Here is a 23,212-nt window from a genome sequence, read left to right as displayed (position 1 = left end):
AAATCTTAGTAAATGTTACAGAACTTAGTTACATCGTGTAAAACAACTTTTGGATATACCTGACACAGTAAAAACAAACACATTAAAATTAAAGGAAGAAATATGCAAAGGTTTGTTTATTTGTATAAACCATATATTTTACTCTCGGAAAGCGCCTGCCATTGATGTTGTGCTACAAATAACTTCAATCTTCTGAAGAGAGCCTGTGCGTTTTACACGTTTTTAACTAATTGCAATTCATTAAAAACAGGGTACCTGAGAACAATTAAGTAAATGATTATTGAAGTTGATCAATACAGATTAAAACGCACACGGGCATTGCATAGCATTGTACTCTGTCCACGATTTAAATTACCTCTGGTCTTAATTACATACTACAGGCTATCTGTGTACATTTCACTTTATTCCTCGTTCAGGTAGTAGCCCGTTATTCAGAAAACTAATTAATTTCAAGGAAAATAGTTTTCTCTCAAGATTTGTTTGCTAACCATTATGTCAATGTTACTACAATTGGTTTGTCTGCTGTACCTTTTGTTATTGGAATCGTTAGGAACTGGAATCTGCAGGTTTTTCTTCTGTGTGAGGTATGCAGTACTAATTTAAATGACAATTAAGAGGGATTATAATTAGCAGGGATTTAATATAATCTGCATGGGAAATTACTTATCACCTGTTTTACCCCTCAGATTGTTTCAGATCAGGTTTAGTTTCTGACTGTTGGGGACGGAATTTTGTCCACAATGTTTTGCAACATATAATAATAATAATAATAATAATAACAGTAAAAATACTGACAGTAAATAAATCTAGTTAGCAGTAAGCTCAATAATCATTAAGTCAACTGATGAATCAAGGCCTAACTTTTAGGTTAGTTTACACATAGATGATCTGAATCAGTGTCCACACTGCTGTGAACAGATAGCATTGAAAAGTCAGTTTTAAACAAACAGAAAGCAGTGACAGAACTAGGTCTGTCATTGCCAAATACTTTATTATGCATACACTAGACATCAAAATAAAGATACAAGATCCACAGGCAGCTTTGTTTTCTCGCTCCATGCCTCTGTGGTGTGATGTGCAGCAAATAAAGCAGCAACTGAAGGACTGCAGAACACACATGATCAAAATGTGTCGTTATTAGGAAACGCACAGAACACATTCATCTTGCATTCACTCCAGTTTTCAAAGAGATAACAATAAAATAAATATTAGCATAGAGAGTGAAGCAGGAGTATGGGTGCTGTGTAATGCTAATGGAGAATGATGTGTTTAAACAACCTGGGATTACACATTAAAAATGAATACATACATGAATGCCAATGTGGATCACCAGGCTGTATTTAGATTCATAGGTATCATTTGGGTTGATTAATTATAATTATTAACAACAAATCAATTAATTTTGTTACAACAAATCTAATATTTAATATTCATATCGACACATAATTAGATCAGAAGAAAATAAGGTAATCCATTTAGAAATGGGTGTGTTCATTTTACATAGTTCTTAAGAATCAACTTTTCACTTGGCACATTTAAAAAAGATGGCTTGTATCAAAGTGAAAATCATTTTTTTGTTTGTTCTTTTTCACTTTATATCCCTTAACCAGCTCCATCACAGATACAATTTGTAGGGGTACAGTATATACACCAAAGGGGTTAAAGTGCATTTGATAACATCTTAATCTGACTAATGTTGACTTCTGTCTCATATGTTTACTTCGCTCACCGTTGCCCTGCACAAAATTTTAAATAAAAAAATGTTATTTACACCACCTAATCTAGGACCCTCCCTCCTGGTGCACATTAATAATTTACATTTATGAAGACAATGAGTTCACACAGACATGTCTTTCTGTAATATAGGTGCCTATAATAATATACAGGGATAATGCAGTCTTTAATATATCTTCTAGCTAGATTATTGTAATTAGAATCACAAAGATATCCATTACGTAAAATTTAATTAAAATATGAAGTATAATACATTCTGTATTCCAAAATAATGGGGCACAGAAAACATTATTAAGATCCATGGCAGTCAATAGCTGGTAGTTCTTTACAAGTTAACAAAAGTGTTGGAACAAAAAGTCACTATGTAAAGTCATCATAATTGACATGCTAAATAAATAATGCCTACTTTAACAACAACAACAAAATATAAACACACGTTTTAACCTATTGTGAACGGCAACATTTATTTGAACATTACTTAATACATTCTTGCATGGTCCTCTGCTATTATAGCTGCCTGCATTTTTAACTGGCATGTCAGCTATATTCCACTTGTTTAATTATTATTTGGCTTTGAGATTCCAGTCAAACCCCTACAAGATACACCAATAGTAAGAACTGAGCATGACAGCTGATACAAACCATGTTGCCTCTAGATCTTCTAGATCCCCTTGAAACAAATAAACCTGCTTTGAATGGGAATGCAGAATGTGATGCAATCTGCTAATGTGCAGAATAAACAGTAATGGATCAGGAATGCAAGAACATTAAAAAAGTGATTTTAAAGGATTGTGAAATGATGACCCCTGCTGGCTGAAAATGACTATGCTATTTGCGACAATCCCTGAGGTATCCTGTTTATCATGTGACTCTAAGTCAAGGGTGAATCTTGACTTACAATGTGAATCTAGCAGGGTCAACATGCAAGTTATGGTATCTCTGTTTATAGGAGAAGCCAGCAGGACAGGGAGCACAGCACCCACAGCTCCAGGGCTGGAAAACATATGGCACAGGGCAGGGCTGGCAGGAAGCACAGGGCAGAAGACCAGTAGTGCCAGTCAGTGCCAAAGAGTAGGAGGGCTCTGACCGTCTAATTGGTCTCTCTCTGACCTCTTCACAGACCCTCTTGTGACCACAAATAGCTATGAAACAAATTACTAGATTTATTAGTCCTATTTAAATGTATATTTACTTATGTACTTATGATTTTTAATTTGTTTTCGTGTCCTTCATTCTTTATTTTCTTACAAATGCAGTATTGTCTCTGCCAGTGGTTCATCTTTGCTTACATACACATACATAGAGTGCCTATATTTCATTACAGGAATCATTACTGATTCAAATCAATTGACATTTAAAATGACACGATAAGTATGTCATGAACAAAATGAAATGCCAACCATAGAATGCAGAATCATTCTCCAGTGTTTCCAATACTTTTTGATATACTGTAGTATTGAAAGATAAAAACAACTAAATTAACACTAAATGTACATATCCCACAAGCTGATGGATTGAATGTATTAGATGTATTTTACATATTTGATGCTTTATGTATTTTTTATGTAAACAGTAGAATTTCAACATAACCCATTCGACACAGAAAAAACACACAATACTGAGGAAAGAGACTACTTCTGATGTATTGATAGGTGTGAGAAACATGGCTCTTGATTTGAGGAAAGGGGAAAAAGAGCAATTTTTCCAGGCCAACTTACATAAAAACACACCCAGAATTAGGTAGTATTCAAAGGCTTACTTCAGGTCAATCCCCTGCATCTGTTCATCATGGCTGAGTACCCCAACAATGTTCCTTTTTTAGAGTTTAATTTCAAAGAATGGAAATATTTCCATATGGAAGGTGTTTTGATGTTATGGGTGGAAAAACAAGAACTAACACACACGCACACAGTGTGCCTTTATCTCCTTACAGGAATCATTACCAATTCAAATCAAGCAGCATTAAAATGACATGATAAGTATGTCATGAACAAAAAGAAAAGCCAATGTGTTGTTGTATTTTTAGGTGTGAGAGACATGGCTGTTGAACTGAAGAAAGGAGAAAAGCCATTATCTCCTAGCACAGTACTGGTACAGGTCTGGACAGTGGTTCACCTTGATCCTTAAAACTTGGTATTTATTTTGTGAACTGATACCATTCATAAAATCTGTATGCTTTTGTCCTGTCTTTCATATAAATGTGTTTAATGTATTAAGCATTGAACAGTTGCAAGTAGCAGACCCTTATTTCAGGTCTGGTTCAAACAATTGTGCCTTTATATGAGAAAAATCCAGAGCTGTTTCTAACCTTAATAATCTCTTATACAGTACTGTGCAAAAGTTTAGGCAGGTGTGAAAAAATGCTGTAAAGTAAGAATGCTTTTAAAAATACACGTTAATAGATTATATTTATCAATTAACTAAATGCAAAGTGAGTGAACAGAAGAAAAAATCTACATCAAATCCATATTTGGTGTGACCACCCTTTGCCTTCAAAGCAGCATCAGTTCTTCTAGATACACTTGCACACAGTTTTTGAAGGAACTCGGCAGGTAGGTTGGCCCAAACATCTTGGAGATCTAACCACAGTTCTTCTGTGGATTTAGGCACCTCAGTTCCTTCTCTCTCCATGTAATCCCAGACAGACTCGATGATCTTCAAAACAGCATAAATTCTTCTAGGTTCACTTGCACAAAGTCAGGGATTTTGTAGGCATATAGTCAAGTGTATGATTAAACAATTATACCAAACAGTGCTAATGATCATCAATTCAATGTGTAGGTTGAAACACACTCATTAACTGAAACAGCCAAGTGAGTGAGGAGCAGCCAAACTCAGCTAACAAGGTGAGGCTGCTGAAGACAGTTTACTGTAAAAAGTCATACACCATGGCATGACTGAGCACAGCAACAAGACACAAGGTAGTTCTACTGCATCAGCAAGGTCTCTCCCAGGCAGACATTTCAAGGCAGACAGGGATTTCCAGATGTGCTGTCCAAGCTCTTTTGAAGAAGCACAAAGAAACAGGCAACACTGAGGACCGTAGACGCAGTGGTCGGCCAGGGAAACTTACTGCAGCAGATGAAAGACGCATCATGCTTCCTTCCTTTTGCAATCAGAAGATGTCCAGCAGTGCCATCAGCTCAGAATTGGCAGAAAACAGTGGGACCTGGTATACTCATCTACTGTCCGGAGAAGTCTGATCAGAAGTGGCCTACATGGAAGACTTGCGGCCAAAAAGCTATGCCTCCGACGTGGCAACAAGGCCAAGCGACTCAACTATGCACGAAAACACGAGAACTGGGGAGCAGGAAAATGGCAGCAGGTGCTCTGGATTGATGAGTCAAAATTTGAAATATCTGGCTGTAGCAGAAGGCAGTGTGTTCACCGAAGGGCTGGAGAGCAGTACACGAATGAGTGTCTGCAGACAACAGTGAAGCATGGTGGAGGTTCCTTGCAAGTTTGGGGCTGCATTTCTGCAAATGGAGTTGGGGATTTGGTCAGAATTAATGGTCTCCTCAATGCTGAGAAGTGCAGGCAGATAATTATCCATCATGCAATACCAGCAGGGAGGCATATGATTGGCCCCAAATTTATTCTGCAGCATGACAATGACCCCAAACATACAGCGCAAGTCATTAAGAACTATCTTCAGCATAAAGAAGAACAAGGAGTCCTGGAAGTGATGGTATGGCCCCCACAGAGCCCTGATCTCAACATCATCGTGTCTGTCTGGGATTACATGAAGAGAGAGAGAAGCAACTGAGGCGCCTAAATCCACAGAAGAACTGTGGTTAGTTCTCCAAGATGTTTGGGCCAACCTACTTGCCGAGTTCCTTCAAAAACTGTGTGCAAGTGAACCTAGAAGAATTGATGCTGTTTTGAAGGCAAAGGGTGGTCACACCAAATACTGATTTGATGTAGATTTTTCTTCTGTTCACTCACTTTGCATTTAGTTAATTGATAAATATAATCTATTAACGTCTATTTTTGAAAGCATTCTTACGTTACAGCATTTTTTCACACCTGCCTAAAACATTTGCACAGTACTGTATCTTTGGCAAATTTTACTAATATTGAATTGATAATGATAACTATAATTGTAATACATTTTCATTAGTTAACATTTATCCTTATTGCATTATTGCACTTTTGTATCGCCCTGGATAAGGGTGTCTGCTAAGAAATAAATAATCCTTCAAAACAAAAGATTCTGAAACATTTGAACAACATATTAATTGTATTCCAATAGTAGGATCTATAAATGGTTTTCAAGCTGTAAACAAGTTTTTAAGGAAATGTAATTTTTTCAGTTCATCTATTGTACTCCATTGCATCACACAAAATAACATTCTGAATTGAAAAATGACCATGTAACTTTAAAATATACAAATGTCATTATATATATATATATATATATATATATATATATATATATATAAAACAATTGCAACTCTCGAAGACTGCCTTATATATAGACAGCAGAGAAATAAATAACAGCCAAGTAAATAACAATAACTGAATTAAAATTCAATCATGAAAATCAGTGGACACTTACATCTAAAATCCTAAACTCCTAATTATTTATGTATTAATTTATTTATTGTGCAAGGTATGATTCCTATCTGGTCACATGTTTTTTTGCACCAGCATAACTGTTATTCACATTGTAAATCACTTTGAGTCTATGCTATTCTGGGGCTACTACACCACAATTCATTTTCCTACATTTAGCCACAAGGCGGTACTATTGATCAAGAAAAGTCTTACTTCATTCCACTTTTTACGTAATTTGAATTATTTCATTTGGTTGAAATAAATGGGTCCATATATGTAAAAGAGCTTTTATCCATATCTTGAGGTAATGTGAGGTAATCTTGAGGTAAACGCCAGGCTTTTTCAGGCCTAAATAGGAGGCTAGAACTACTTATTATTTTGGTATAACACGTTATTCATTTTAAAGCACAGATTCATTAAGACCTGCTATAAATATGAATTATTTTTAAATAATTGTATATTACAGTGGAAGTCATTTGTAAGTAACTATGTTATTTAATTTTTTATTGTTAAGTTAAATGATTTGACTGGAGACTTTTGGAAAGATATAATGTAGAGCAGTAAAGAGGAACACATTAAAGACTTTTGTAATGTTTCTTTCCTTCTCTGATCACCTGTTCAAAATGAATCCGTGCTTTAAACAAAGAACTGTGACCTAGTGTGCTTGGAATATATATGTAGTCAGGAAACAAAGATCATATTTGTTTTCTGTGTGAGTCTTCCTTATGGTGACAAGGGGGGTTCAAACATGTCCTGTCTGGGGAGCCTAACAGCACGGCAGAGCAGCTGCTGGGTGTTAGAGAGCAAACATATGCAAACAACACAGCAATAGACAGACTGTAATGAGAAGAGCAATTAATCAAGTTTCACCTGATAAATTACTGTGTTTAGACATTTAGTTATTCAGAATCACTGTAGTCATTTCCAAACATTTCCAACACATCAAAGGTAAAAAAAAATATGCATTGTGTTCCTGTATTTTACCAATATGGATTCAATTTTTTTTTTTCTTAAAGGGGTCAACACAGATCACATTGGGGTAGGAAACAGATACACATAAAATAAAGGTTACCTTATATCCTGCAACATCTGTATTAGAAGAGGATTTTCATGTAAGTTGAAGATCCCATTAGTGATTTCTGATTGATGTCCATGTGAATTCCTTGATCCTTACACTAAAACGTCAACAAAAAACAATAACATATAAGAAAAATGTAATTGAAATAGTTATTGTTGTAGACACCTACCAGTTGTGAAGAGTATAAATTAGGATATCAGTCTTGTGCAAATATTTGTAATAGATTGGAAATTTAAAGTAATAAAAACCAGAACAGAACACTTAAGAAAACAAAACAAAAATCATAATTTTCAAAATTTCTTCTAAAATTGTGTCAAGTATGCTACTAGCGTGCTACAACAAAATCCAGGAGAGCATGGATTTTTGATCATTCAATCTGGCTAATTTGCTGCAAAAGGAAATGATCATGCTAAATTTAATTACATTTACATTATGGTAAAAGTCGAACTTGAAAGTCATGTTTTGCTAATGCCACACTACATAGGTGTGAAAGGAACACAAGCAGTTTGTGTCTGAATCCAAGGACATCCTAATTCCATACTTTTGTTGCATTTTTAACTGGAAGAAAGTGGCTAAAGCAGCCAAACACTGAACAATGACTTGTGTCTTGCAGATGTCATTCTTAACATCCATAGCTCAAACGTTTTAATCCCCCGCTTTGTCTGCTGGCTTTACAATTACCGAAGCATTTGGAGCTCTCGTGACACCGCTTATAGTATCGGCGGCCGAGGCCCGTTCACACACAGGCATCTCACGTTTCACCTTGAAAGCTGAAAAAAGGAAAAGAAAAGAGCAAGCTAATAGGCCCTGTGATGACCTCATCAGACCAATTAGATTAATACAAAGGAACTGTGCAGAGCGCCGACCACGCTCCAAAGCACTGCTGGCAACACCACTCCACAGGCAAATAGTCACCGACGGAGATTTCAGAGTACGAACTGCACACTTTTCAGTTATGCAAAATGCATCATTCAGAGGAGTACAAACTACAGAATACACAAACTGCAATATATGTACACACACCAAGGTTTTGTTCATAGTAAATGACTAAAACTAAACATTTGCATTTCAATTACTTCTCCACATTATCCTTTCCAACTGTTGCCGAGATAGAAGGAAGTAAAAAAAAAAAAAAAAAAAAAAGCATTTTCTTAATAATTAGACTTCATAGAACTAGTAATGAGATAACAGAAGTCATTGTAATGCAGCTTTCCCAGTGTTTAAATCTGGTGTTGTAAGCAACAGGAAATGTATAACTTCGTGAATACACCAATGCACATCATTTGAATCCAAGAGGACACCAGAGAACTCCATGTATACCACTCTGCAGCATCAAATGCCACAACTAAGGTTTATAGCATTACGTAAAGCAAAAGTACTCAAAGAAATTGCAATCAATTCTACTATACAGTTACTGCATGTGTTACACCTTAAAAACCAAAAAAAATTTAAAAAAATCCAAAAGATATTTACTAGTGCAATGCAATTAAAACTTTAATAACTTTCCTTTAAGACTAATTTCCATTATTTAAGTATGCTTGGACTACAAAAAGCCACACCCAAACACCACACTGTTCAGCAGAGAAAAAAAAAAAAAAATTAATTGGACTTCAGCGTTCTGGTAATAAGCATTAGATACCTTTAAAAACCTAATTGACAGTTACAATACATAAGAATGGCAAATAAATGACCCAAACAGATCTAAAAATGTAATACGGTTTTATTAACTTCAAAAAACATTGTAGCATTCTAAACATACAAAAATGAAATTATATTTTTAGTTGCAAAGTTTTTAAGTACAGGATTAACATCAACAGTTGTACTCTCTCCACTTTGAAACAAATGGGAGTTTCCTACAACAGTTAAAACCAAACAAAAAACGCACTTGAAAACCAAAATAAAATCCAAATGTCCATGCTATTCACACTCGTCCTGTACCAAATTGCAGCAGAATGCTAGTTTGCTATATACAGAAAGACACTTGAAGCTAAAGAGAAATCCAACAGTGTAAATAAACACCAGCCTCTTTTGTAGCATACATCGAAAGTGGCAGTTTCTAAACTATTCTAACGTAGCTTAGCACGTTCCACAGCTTCAAGTATATGCCACAATATTGGTACATGTCTTACAAACTATGTCTGTACAATTTAAAACCCAGGAGGGAAGGAGAAAAAAAAAAACTAAGTCAATAACCATATACAGTTACACACCACTTTACATTTCTCTTTAAAAAATTAAATTAAAAAAAGGGAAGGGAAAAAATGTATATATTTTGCAATGCTACAACTTGTTTAAATACTTCCTGTTACTCAGCCAGCAAAGTACAATGAGCCAGGAGAACACCAGAGAGATGGAAGTGTTAAGACATATATACACACACACATACAGTGGGCTGGGGCAAGTTTCATAGAGTGGGGAGGATAGGTGTGATTTTATTTTCTTTACAATTTCATTGTTGCAAATCTTGCAGCACAGCATGTGGAGCTAAACTGAAGAGCTTTAACTTCATAAGCAACAGGGTTATAAAGAGGGATGGGGCTGGTGATGCAGTTTCCAGTGTTTTCCCTACCCTATTGCAATCATGCTGGGGGAAGAAAACAAAACAAAAAAAACAAAAAAAAAACATGGGGGGGGAAACCTATTCATCATCATCTTCATCCTCATCCTCCTCTTCGTCTTCCTCGTCATCCTCATCATCATCATCGTCATCATCGTCGTCAAGCTTCTTGGGGGCTGCCTTGGGGGCAGCTTTAGCCCCATCCACTTTACCCTTGGACTTGTATTTTGCAACATCCTAGAGGAGATACAGAAATTCAGATCTCAGTTTAGCAGGGGTTAAGTCAGTCACCACAAAACCAACAGATAACATGAACTGCCCTACACCATCCCAATTTCAGATCATATGAATGGATTTTAACAATGTGAACCTTGCAGAGTTAAAAGTATCAAATGGGTGATTAAGGAATCCCAAACAATACAAAGGCTTCAAGTTTACAGCAATATACATATTTAAAGTACCTTCTTATATTTTTCCTTCAGCTCATTGGCTTTGTGCAAGTAGGGCTGTTTAGTAGTGTCATTGAGTTTATTCCACATTTCCCCAAGCTTCTTGGCTACCTCTCCAATGCTCAGACTGGGATTGGTACCCTTAATTTTAGGGCGCTGCTCTGAGCAGAACAGAAAGAAGCCAGACCTGTTGGGAAAAGAAAAGTTTTTTTTTTTTTAAAAGCATGGTACAACATCTACAGAATGCATGCCATCCAGAGTATTTTATATTAATAGTTTACAGTAGTCAAAATAAACATACGGGGGCCTCTTGGGAGCATTGGGGTCCTTCTTCTTCCCTCCCTTTCCAGGCATGTAAGTTTTCATTTCGGTGTCATACCGGGCCTTGTCCTGCTTTGCCAGATCCTCGAACTTGGACTTCTCCTTGGCTGACATGGTCTACAAAACAAGCAGACATGGACATTAGATCATGTTTAGGGATGAATGCGTTGTACCTCCAGCCCCTATAGATAATCAATGCACCGAAGGTACACATTTAAGGTACCAAATAAGATCAAGATCATGAGTCAGATCAATTAAACATTAAGCACCAACCTTAGGCCCACCCCCGAGCCCCATTTACGCACTTGGACTACATTTCTTAACCTTGACTACTTATCAATACCTTCCATCTTCCTGAGCATTTCTTGGAGAACTCTGCAAAGTTGACTGGGATTTCTGGATTCTTCTTCTTGTGCTCCTCACGACAAGTCTGCACGAAGTAGGCATAGGCAGACATCTTGCCCTTGGGTTTTCTGGGGTCACCTTTAGCCATTGTGATCAGTTTTGTTTTGCTGTAGTTTGTTTTTCTCGTTTTGTCAGTACTCTAAAAAGGGAAATGCAAGAGATAATTTTACCCACATATTCAACCACTATTTGAGCATTCTTAACCATTTGACATTATCAATGTGTTAATTACAACAGATTTCCCAGGAGGACTTTGTGCATTTGGTGTCTGGCATGTCCTTCATACATGAAGTCATGCACCTCAAGAGATTCCACTGAATTTTGACCAGTCTTAAATTGTCTTGCTAGGTTCATACAAAAATAATACATTTTTTCCTGAAATCAAGGTTTTCACCCATGTATATATAAAATAAAAAATAAAAAATAAATAAATAAAAACTTAAGTCTGACCTACTTTCCAGAATTATTAAAAGCACAACAGATCCACAAAATTGTATTGGGATCAAAATATGTCCTTTTATTTTTAACTAGGGAAAAAACAAGTGTATGTATAATTGCATATTGTAGTTGATTAATATACATCGAAATAGATGACACTTTAAAATTAAATTTAAAATGTGCAGAATTGTTTGGTTTGTGGTTTTAACGAAAGTGAAAAAATAAATAAAAATCAAATCAAATCCATTATGTTCCCCGCCATATTTCTGCCGTGCCCCCGCCCAAGCCCCGGTATTAACACGGGCGTAATAGTCATTAAGTGCCCCGCCGGTACCGGAGCCCGTGGCGAGGCTGGCACTGCAACTGGAGTCCGTGCAGAGAAAAGCGGGTCATCAACACCAATAATTCATCTTCCATTTTGTGAAATGCTTGCTCATGAAAGAAACTCCCCCTTAAATGCAACCTTCTTCCCTACCTTATTCTTACTTTGCAAAAAAAATCACCGTTTTTTAAAGTTTAAAACCTATACTTGCAAAGCTGACTTTTCTCCCAGTACATGTATATAGTATCGGTGCTGGCGGTGTAGAGAAGGCTTCGCTATTCTCTGCCATAGCTCCCATTCGCTAAAATGGCTTCTGCTCAGCGAGCTATAGAGGAAGGCTTAAGGCTGCTATGGCTGTAACAAAGCGACACACACCCCCTCGGCTTACAAAGGCAATCCTATATACATCCATCAACGCAAAAATGCTAAAAACAAAAGGATCGGTTAAAAGAGAGTCTGTTCTTTTCATTTAGATAGAGGTTTCGTGAATGTGAAGCTAGGATTTGGAGAATTTAACTATTTTCTAAAGTTGTATCCTCGTCTACCGCTTGGTGCAATGCTGTCTGTAACAAAGACTATGCGCCAGCCATTTCTATACTTAGTCATTCGTGGGAAAACAGACGAAGTCGAAAATAACCGAAAAACGTCGAGGACGGGCATTTATTTAACGCACGATGTTAGAGAAAGTAATTTAAAGAGAAAAACGAAAACAATTACGGTTTTTCGACGGCTCGGCGTGCTTTTTCTCCTGAACAGTTTGAAGGTCTGTGCCGTGTGAGAATCGCTTCTTGTCAATGGCTCTAATCGCCAGCCATTTTAATGCACTCAGTACAACCTCGAAGTGCAGAGATTAAAAAACAATAATCGGCATTTTCTCGTGTTTTTCTCAACATTTCCTCTCGGCTAACGATGAGGACAAAAGAACCCAGTCGAAAACGAAGGGTTTCAACTCAGAATGAGCATTAAAATGAGAAAAACAACACGCAAGTGTAACTATTAAAAGGGCCGCCTCGTCCTTATGGACTACAGTGCCAGCCATATTCACGTATTACAACAGCAGCAATGCGTGTGGAGAATACGGGCTCGACATTAAAGCTTTTATTTCCTTTTCACATTTATGACAGAAAAAGGCTGGGGGAAAAATACCTAGAGGAAAAAAAAAAGAAAAAAAAAACTACAGCCGAAAAATACAGATATAGATTTATACCGAACTCAAAAACTGCCCAAGTCAAACGCCTCACTCAAGACATTTAGACACGATTTTAGTATTTTTACATTTACATCAACCGACAGCGGAGAACACATTTAAATCCTAAACCACTCAGTTTAAATCGTTTTAAAGGTTAAGACAGTCGCAGGCAAAATAAATAAATACTATTTTACCACAGTATTACACGTCGTTTAAAGCATATTAAATGATATTTCAAAAGCAGTACAATTTTCAACACAAAGATGAGGCCAACTAAAACCGCATCTTTCCCGAGTAGAAAGAAAAAGATGACACCCACTACAGCCCGAAAGACCACATTTTGAAGCCCGACACCCGCACTGGGAGCCGCACTGGGAGCCGGACCGGCCGCTGGACGTACCTGCCTGTGCGCGCTGTGCCGCCGCGAGCCCCGCGCCGCGCTCTTAAGGCGAGCGTGCAGCCTCGCGCTAGCTGCATGCGAGAGCCGCCTGATTGGCTGCCGGGCTCTCCGGTTTCAAACAACCTCCGCCGCCTCCCATTGGACAGCGCCTAATGCATATTCATGAGGTCGCGCCGCCGATTGGCCGGAGCGAGAAACAAGTGTCCGCCCCCGCCTTTCGAAAAAGAGCCGCGTAAAAAGTTCCTGCACAACATAAACACAAGTTTAAAGGTCCGGGAGAAGTTGGGTTGTGTCGGCGCGACGGGCGGCCGCCGCGGTGACATTGCGCTGCTGTCTGACGGGCCACACTGTGCAGGACAACAGCCGAAATGGCGTTTAATCTGCAAAAAGCCTCGCCGTTTTATTAGTCTAGACTTCTTCTGAATGTTTTGTTAAAAAAGCCATTTAGTAGAGGTGGAGTTTGGATGATTTTGTAAAGGTAAAAATTAGGATATAGTAAAAAATAAAAAAGAACATCAAGAAACACACACTTCAAAATATGTAACATACTATTACGTGTAATTTGCAATTAAATACCATAATTGGGGATATTGTGTTATGCAAAGTTTCAATTTCTCATAAAGATCTGATAGAAAGAACCCATAGAAGTGACATCTGCAGAGTTGCGTTTTGATGTAGGGCCAGTTTATATTTCTGCGAGAAGAGTAGATGAGTATTCAAACCTAATGAAAAGTCCCTAATTGCTCACCAATAAAGAGATTTGTTGTAACACAATTTGAGATTTTGAATGATTTATTTATTCTTCCCTGAGTCAGTTTTATGATTAATTGGACAATATGTATAAACAATATTGATTTCTCTCTCTCTCTCTCTCTCTCTCTCTCTGTGTGTGTGTGTGTGTGCTACTGCACTGTCCAGGTAGTAACCTATATTGCTAAAGAGTTTAATAAAATATTTTAATTTCTTATACACACAAGTTCATACAGTCATACCAATTTATTCACGTCTCTTATATTCACGAATAAAACCAAATTCAGCATTGCTGTCTAACATATTAAATAAGTGAAAAAAACAATAACAATGCAGTAATGGGCAACATAATGTCTCTCAGGCAATCACCTCAAGAACGATCCTTTCTCTCATTATTCTCACACCTGTATTTTTTCTGAAGAGACTTCAAACCTGATACCTTTACAGTAATATGCAACAGTAATATGTTTCTACAGTTCTGTGTCTGCAAGTTTAATTGGATAAGTTGTTTCATCTAGGCCAACAACAGAGACAATTTACATTTTAGTGCATGTTGTGCCTGTTGATTGAGGTTCAGATCTGTTGTTTATGAACATGGATACATACCACAAAGATGTATGTGCTGTAATCACAATACCTATCACTCTCATTTGAACTTATCTTTACACTGATCAGGCGAAGCATTTTTTATCTTCTTCTTCTTTATCGTCTATGTCTTCTTCTTTTTCTCCTTATTATTATTATTATTATTATTATTATTATTATTATTATTATTACAAATACTGAAAACATGCAGGCATTTTCTTGAAAATTAACTGGGCAAAATTAAACTACGCAGCTGGTGTGAAAAGCATGTGTTTTACCTGAACATCATTCATTCTCATGGTTCCAAGGGATGAGAAAGGACTTTGTTAAGGACTAAGGGGAATCTTTGTTTTATACAGGGATAGTGCATTTAAACCTAGAGGTTGAATTTTGTTCTCTGACGTTCTATGTTTTTGAGATAAGGGCAAAATATAAACAGAGACTGTAGTGTCCCTTATACTGCCAAGTTAAATATATTAGGCAGGGAAAGGATCTTAAAGAAGATGAGAACATTGATAAAATGGAAGATGACCCATTTTAAATGACCCTATTGAACTTCCTTAGTAGTACTGCAAGTACAAGAGAGAACACAGAAATTATTGTTGTGTTTATTTAAAAGGATAATTCACTGAAGTCCTGCCAAGAGTGATCAGTTACGATATAAAAGTGTGAATCACTATGTATAAATCTGCATATGTTAACCAAGCTTTGATGTTTCAAAAGTATCACAGCTCAAAGGTCTTGCTGCCATGCAATATAACAGAATACACTGTACATATCCTGGTACCTGTCTGTCTGATGTCTTCAGATCAGGTATTTTCTTTGTAAGGAAACACTGCATTACACTTTTTGGTTTTGTGGGATATGTACTGTAATTAATGGTTTTAATATTTTAGATATATGGTACTCTGCTGCAGTGAGTGGTCCCATAATACTGGTTTATACATGAGCTGCTTTAATATGAAAAAGGAACACGTTGCTTTTTGTGATTTACACTTCCCTGCAGTATTCATAATAAAGAGAATAATTTCAGTATTGTCCATTTGGAAACCTACATCTATCCATCTTTGAAATTATCAGATATGTTTGACTTGTTCTAACAGTTTTGCAGAATTTGAAATGATAACTTACACAACATGACTTTTCTTGCATTTTATGTATAACTGTATGTAGGCCTACACTATATCATACAATGTTTTTGGACAGCATACTCTAAAAGACCATTATTCACCATGTACTCAGTATGATGTATGCCCGGTTTTGGTCCTAAAGGGATAAATACTCTGCCATTGTGACCACAGCAGTTTTGTACAGCTTCAATATTTGATATCTTTGATTTACTTTTTGGTCTCTACATTATTTTCCTGATTATCTGTTCTGGTTCATCCCGCGGGTGTTCTATTGGATTGAGGTTAGAACTTTCAGCAGGCAATTCAATGTTTTCAGCATTATCCTGCTCAAACTACAGAGTGACATTCCCAGCTTCGTGACATGGCCGTACCTAGGATATCTCTGGATATGGCCCAGAGACTCGGGAAGGGAGAGGGATTACGTTTTTAATATAAAGTAAACGGTTGATTGCTCAGTGATTGCTTATTACCTTCTTCCTGTGGAGACTTCAGAGTGGCCTTCATTGTGACAGGAGGACTACACTGCAGGGATAGAAATAAGATTCCCATTGGGTGGCAGTTTGATCCATGACAAGTTTAATGAGCTGTCGGTCTTCCTTAAAATTACAGAACAGAAAAGCCTTTTCAAATAGTATTGCTTTAACCCAACATGTAGTTGTGTGCAGTTTATCTCCAAGTAAGGCCACAAGCACTACAAATACAGCACACGGCATGGGCTGACACAAAGGACATTGCAGGTTGTATATTCTGGAATGGATCCGATTGCTACGCAATATGAGTCTTATTTTCATTCCTGGTACAAATGTTCTGATATGGGAATCATGTTAAGGTCTCATGGGGACCCTAATAGAAACCTTTGAATTTTGAATCACCTGTTTCCTTGCTTGTTTTCCTATTCAGTGGCACTTGTGCACATTCTGGTGCTCACATTGGAATTATTGACCAATATGCAAACTTTTCTGTCGGAGGATATATAAGCAAGTAGGGCAGCTACCGAGAGATATCCTGAAAGCATTAAAGGGGCACTTCCTGTCTGGCAGCAGTAGGCAATGCAAGCAAAAGTGGAAGTAATGCTTTAGACACCAACTGATTACTCACTTGGCTTCCCTGCTAACTGAAATTCGACTTCTGAAACATTTGCAGTTCGTCACAGCATTTTGAAGGGCTCTTGCCCCTGACAGTAACTCTGACTCACTTGTCTTTAAATAGACAACCCAGCACAGTGATAGACTGCCTTCCTCAATTATGGACTTTTTCTTTTCAGCTGCATCTTTCCAAAGCAGGGATATTTTGACACCTTGTATTCTGATTTCAAGTGAATCTTAACTGTAACGCTGTACTACACGTATAAAACAACTTGTTTTAATCATTTAATTCAGCACTTTAAATATTGCTGCAGAGAGAGAATACTTTTTAAATAATTAAACAAATAAGGGATCTAGTAGTTACTGGTGATTCCTTCTCCACAGGGCTGTATAATAAATTCCTGATAAAATCATAAATAAAATACATGATGACATTTCCATTCTGGCCCATTTCAGTAAGACAATTCTCTAGATATTTCAAATGTAGGCTTCATAAATGTTAATTCCTGTTATAATAATAATAATAATAATAATAATAATAATAATAATAATAATAATAATAATAGTAACAACAACAATACAGTTATATTTAATGCTTAAAATTAATACAAATATAGAATAGATTATAGTTTAAGGTTCACAGTGTAATAATATACACTTAGTGACTCTTAGAGTCCAATTCCTATTACCCTTTCATAATGATCTGTGAATATAAAATCAATATATAATATAACTCAATCCTAACATACTATAAGGTTGGGGAGGGAGGAAATGCAGTACACTGGCCCAGCAGGAATACTTGTTACCATATTCCACAAAGGCCCAGGACACATAGCAAGGCAGTAATGATCTGCTACATGCATTCAGCCTTAGTGAAGGGGTGTGCATGTTAAACAGTATTCTTCGTAAGCTTAAACATTACCTGATGGGTTACAGAGGCTGTGTTTCTGTCCTCAGGGGAAATCTGGGTAATTCACTGTCATAAACAGCGTACAATTACAGTGATCTGCAAATGCTCACACTGATAGATGCTAAATGTTTCACAGGATTCTAGGCCATTCCATGTGATCCCAGTCCGGCCATCCCTCTTCAGTGAAACATATTTGCAAAATGCTGTTTTCACCTTATGTTGATTCTAATACAAAGTCATATGTTTAAGCATAGTAGGAATACTTGAATTTAAATTGTAAACTAGTCCGTTCATGACAAAGTGCATTTATAGAATCAGTACAAAATACAATAAGTATACATCCCAGTACAATGAGCTAACAAGTTTACACATTCAGTTAAATCCCAGGTATGTGCAAAAGGGATTAGACTGCTGTATTAAAGGTACAATTTTGAACAGAGATGTCTTGAGTAATCGCCAAAAGGTGGTCAGGAAGGTCATTCCACCACTTGAGGGCAAGGGTGGAAAAGGAGAGGGTACTGGAGGAAGGAGGGCAAAGAGTGGGTACAGTGAGTCTTCTGGCCCATGAAGACCAGAGTGATCGGGATTGAGTGTAAAGAGAGATGAGAGTCTGAATGTAGATGGGTACAGTCTGGTCGAGACAATGGGAGATAAGAGACACAGTTTTGAACTGGATGTGAGCCAAGATCTGGAGCCAGTGTAGGAAACATGATGGAGTAGCATGAGGGAATTGAACACCAGATATATGTGTTTCTTTTAACATATCTGTACTTCAGATTATAGTTCTAATTTTCAAAACACCTGCTTAAAAACTGTTCGGTATTTATAATCAAGCACAGTTTCACAATGAATAGATATTTTGACCCCAATTCTTTCTGTATTAAACTGATTTGATTCCATTATACATGAAAATTATTTGGGCCTGGTACAAATTGCTAATAATTAATGTGTTAGTCCTACTACTATATTTGTGCCCTTTTGCAACCCTCTCACTAGATTAAAACGAATAACTATCTTAATATAAGCACACAGTACAAAAGTAAAAAAAAAAAAAAGATCTGGGTGACAGTGAGAGGTAAGCCTCTACTTGAACGATATTTGCTTTCTTTGTGCGGACCTATCAATGCATGTGCATCTCCGTTTTGCAACAACACAATAAACACATGTCATGGGATATTATGCACATTTACAAACTGGAGTCCAGACATAACAGTACAGCACAAGCACCGTATTTAATTCGCACGCAATTGCGCTGAGTATAAATCCAAGCCCAGGACCCGCCCTGCGCTGGTGACGCGGCTGGCTGGCGAGCTGCTACTTCCTTGCAGCAGACGGTCCGTCCAATGCAGCTGTCGCAGCGCTTTTGGGCTTTTCCTGCGCTTTGAAGAAGAAAGGAAAACCACGATAACTTTACTTAACTACTAAACTTGTCTGATCAAATCACATTATTCTCAATTTTCGATGATGGCTAAATTGACGGCATGGTCCTTGTTAGCGGTCTTTGCTTTCCTCGCTTTGAAAGGTAAGCGTTTCCCCCCCACACCTTTCTCTGCATGCTCACTAAACTATTGCATTTTCTTTATCTCCAGTCCTCTATTATCTTGGTTGTATTCGACACATGCATGAAGGTTTCATACTTCTAGGTATCCGTTTGATGAATATATTGATTTCCTCATCAAAACGCAATACGCGTTTAATTCTCCACTTGTATTGTTCTATAGGCGATATTGAGATGAACACGTTTTTAATCAAAAGCATTCACTTTACATCTGCATCCCGTGGTCTTTTGTTATTTAGTGCATGTTGCATATTCATTGTCTTTGTTCACACGTTGTATAGCCTATAAGGTAGGCTACATGTAGTATTGAAGTTAATGTCTATAAAACCTTTAGAACCCGAATCAAACTCAAATCAGTGTTTTTGTCAGCATATGTGTTGGTCTTTATGGGGGATATAACGGGCTTTATTCCGTTCCTTTGTAAATCGGTTAAGTGGTGTTTTCATTTGGGAGTATGTGTGCTTGCAAGGCTTGTCGAGCAGAACTGCGCATGCGTTGTTTTTGGTTCTGCTGATGCATAAATACTGTATTTTTTTTTCTAATTTAAGTCGTTAGATCTTAAATATGTACTGAAGAAAACTAACTTAAAATGAAATAAATATTAAAAAAAATATGAATTTGCTTAAATTCTTAAACTTTTAATATAGTCCCCCCCCATACAGACAGCTCCCACCTCAAACTTTGATTTATAGTTGTTCACAACTGTGGCTGTTCCCTGTAAAAAGCACCGAAACTGTTAGCAGTTTATGCTGCCAGTGAAGCACTTCTGATTTCAGTTTTAAAGTAAAGGGGAGAAGAATATTTAACTAACCAATCTAGACAATGTAAAAACACTAATGCTGGTTTCTTATATCAGTAATTTAGTGGTTTTAAGCTGAATTCAAAAGAAAATGAATGCCCACCAGGCACCCATCCACATCCCCACACTACTCAACAGTAGTCGCATTAAAACATCTGTATAGCCTGCATTTTTTCTGTTTGAAGTATTGGGAAATAATGTGTTTGAACAATTTAATCATATTCATGGAGTACTTTTTATTTATTTTTTTCCTCTAAGAACTGGCCAGATAGTTTGGATGTGAGCACTTGTTCTCTACAGTCCTATCGGAGAACTGATTAAAATGCAGTTGGTGTTTGAAAATTCTTGTAGGCACATCCCCCTCCTTTCCATTGCTGTGTTGGACAGTGAGTCTTTCACTGCACCCACTTTCTCTGCCTTCAAGTTAAATAAGAGAAACATTTCCACTCTCCTAAGTAAAACTTGTACTGTTTCCCCCACATCTCATGATTATAGCTAGCAGCACAGGGATGTTCTGCGTGGCATGATGCTTCCCATGTGTATGTCACATACCTCACTAATGTAAACCCAGCTTTGCCTTCTGTCTGCAGAACGCAGTCCTAATGACTGGCTGACTGGAACTGTAATATTTTGTTTCTTCATAAAATTATTTACTTTGAGTTCACAGAACAGTTAATCAGTGAAAACCTGAAACTTTAAGGGAAATAAAAACAGAATACTGCAATACAAGCTCACAATCCAATACACAGTATGTGTAGTGTGACTGTCATTGTACTGTCATCGACTCTCTCGGAAAGCCGATGTGGGTGTTTTCTGATTTCAGGACTGTATTCATATGACTATCAGGTTAAGGCTGTCTGCTGAGGTAATGTGCCCACATGCCAGAACGCTGGTATCAGCTGATCTCTAAAGAACTTTATATCAGTCTAATCACTGCTAATCCACTGTGGTTTGAGCTTTAAACAGAGCATCATTCATATACCTTCCTTCCAAACCAGTGCTGCTTCAGATTGTTCAAAGAGGTCTAAAGTGTGAAGTGATAGCAGGTGTATGTTTACTCCAGGCTGTAGCTGGCTGCAGTGAATGGTTAAGGTGGCCTGCAAGGGACAATCTATACTGGCTTCCTGAGAAGCATATTCCCTATATGTGTTTCTGCCTCTTAAGCTGTGGAATATGTACTGCTAGCCATGCAATCTGTGCTTACACCACGTTTTTATGAAGATTCGTAGAAGTCTAAAACCTGTGTGGGCAAATGTATTTCCTTTCCAGGATGGAAAAAAAAAAAAGTATAGTTCAACAAAACAGTTTACTTTATAGCTACAAAATATTCCTTTTTACACAACCTAGGCTATATAATTGAGATCTATCTTGTTGTAGGTTACAATATTTTAAATAAAATTTTGCATTATGTTTGTGCAACCACTGTATGAAAGTGGCTGACCGTAGTAATTTGATTTTACAAGTGATTGCAGTGCTATACTTGCTAGTAGTAAAATAAAAGATCCTATGATCATCATATTAAAAATGTGGTTTTATAACAGGAAAATAGAAGTAGACAGTTTCCCAATATATCCTGTAATTCTCACATCGACCTTTTAGACAAAACCCTTTTGTTAAATCATTTTTAATCCAGTTTTAGATACCAGTCTTAGTCTAGGTATATGGTTGAATCACCTGTTTCTGGACATACAGACATCTATCTAAGGGTTAGGGTTAGACCCTGCATGAATCCAGATTAAGATTTATTTTTTAAACTTCTCAAAAGAACATGCAAATAATGTGCTATTTTCTGGCATATCGCTGCACACAATTTTCACTTATGTGCAGCTAGATTATTAGAATGAGAATATTGTATATAAAACATTTAAACCACCAGCAATTGATTTAAAAGGTTTGTCATATTTATTCTTCATTCCATTCCTTGCCATTCATAGTTATGTTTCTTTAAGATTGGGCATGTATTCCCATAACTGGTATCACCAGTAAGTTTATACTACAAAAATACGTTTTATGAGTTTAAAGTTTTCTGCCTAATTTTTTGTTTCTGAAATGATAAAATCATAGCACAGGTAGTTTGTTTTGTGTGTTTGTAATGCCGGTTTGTGTGTTTCATGGACTCTGTCATTCCATTAATTTACTTAACTTTAAGCCTTATGTCTAAGCCAGAACATTTGCACATCAGGATCAATGATGGTGACTTGTTTTTCTAACAAATCAATTGTTAAAATCAAATCTAAATGTATCAAGGTCTGTCTCATTTTAAGGATTGAAATTGCAAGATATGCCTGGGTCATAACAATATATATAGAGTAGAGCTGATTTGGAATTAGCAGGAAATAGTCATGTGACAGCCTGCCTTGTTCTTAGCAGAGATGCTGATGTTCTTAGTAAAGTTAATCCTCCTGACCTATATGCAGAAGACTTTCTGCCATATCCTCGAGTACAGTGCTAGAAGACGTCTGTCACACACACTGTACACACACTTCCAACCACACTTATTATCCACTTCACCTTAGTATTTATCAGCAGCTGCGCACAGAAGTCTTAGATCTTTCCATGACAAAAGACTTATTGTGCATTTGATTCACTGCATGGTGAAGCACCGTGTAGACCAAAGGAATGAGTACCATTTTTGCAGGCACATACCGAAGCAGACCGATGTCATCAGTGTCTTCAAATTTATCCTCGTCTGAGTTCATGAAAATAAGATGGTGCATGATAAGGTACTAATGATTGTTAACTAATGAAAATGTATTACAATTATAGTTATCATTATCAATTCAATATTAGTAAAATTTGCCAAAGATACAGTACTGTGCAGAAGTTTTAGGCAGGTGTGAAAAAATGCTGTAAAGTAACAATGCTTTCAAAAATAGACATTAATAGATTATATTTATCAATTTACTAAATGCAAAGTGAGTGAACAGAAGAAAAATCTACATCAA

The 23,212-nt window shown here is 36.9% G+C and overlaps 2 protein-coding genes across 6 annotated transcripts in view; one reads left to right on the top strand and one right to left on the bottom strand.

Annotated features, from left to right (window-relative positions):
- Positions 1-9,071: 9,071 nt before the first annotated feature.
- LOC136759833 (high mobility group protein B3) lies at positions 9,072-13,470 on the bottom strand. The gene is made up of 5 exons (XM_066714907.1): positions 13,451-13,470; positions 11,040-11,240; positions 10,677-10,813; positions 10,388-10,562; positions 9,072-10,163 (listed from the first exon to the last, which is right to left on the bottom strand). Exons 2-5 carry the CDS (start codon positions 11,187-11,189, stop codon positions 10,008-10,010), a joined length of 618 nt encoding a protein of 205 aa, XP_066571004.1. The 5' UTR covers positions 11,190-11,240; positions 13,451-13,470; the 3' UTR covers positions 9,072-10,007.
- Positions 13,471-19,208: 5,738 nt separating this feature from the next.
- cd99l2 (CD99 molecule-like 2) overlaps positions 19,209-23,212 on the top strand; it is a 28,565-nt gene continuing 24,561 nt past the window's right edge. For all 5 annotated transcript variants that reach the window (XM_066714906.1, XM_066714904.1, XM_066714903.1 and 2 more), the window contains exon 1: positions 19,209-19,432. In XM_066714906.1, coding sequence (XP_066571003.1) covers positions 19,372-19,432 — 61 coding nt within the window. In that variant the 5' untranslated portion in view covers positions 19,209-19,371. The remainder of the gene's footprint in view (positions 19,433-23,212) is intronic.

This window comes from Amia ocellicauda, chromosome 10 (assembly GCF_036373705.1).
Source record: "Amia ocellicauda isolate fAmiCal2 chromosome 10, fAmiCal2.hap1, whole genome shotgun sequence".
Lineage (NCBI taxonomy): Eukaryota > Metazoa > Chordata > Actinopteri > Amiiformes > Amiidae > Amia > Amia ocellicauda.
This window is presented reverse-complemented; position numbering and strand designations above follow the sequence as displayed.

What these genes read in the sequence shown, in the direction of transcription:
- LOC136759833 (XM_066714907.1), bottom strand. Translation starts at nt 11,189, where the DNA reads ATGGCTAAAGGTGACCCCAGAAAACCCAAGGGCAAGATGTCTGCCTAT. An exon ending in AATGCTCAGGAAGATGGAAG is followed by an intron (nt 10,814 to 11,039) that starts GTATTGATAAGT and finishes CTTGTTTTGTAG; the next exon opens with ACCATGTCAGCCAAGGAGAA. An exon ending in AATGCTCCCAAGAGGCCCCC is followed by an intron (nt 10,563 to 10,676) that starts GTATGTTTATTT and finishes TTTTCCCAACAG; the next exon opens with GTCTGGCTTCTTTCTGTTCT.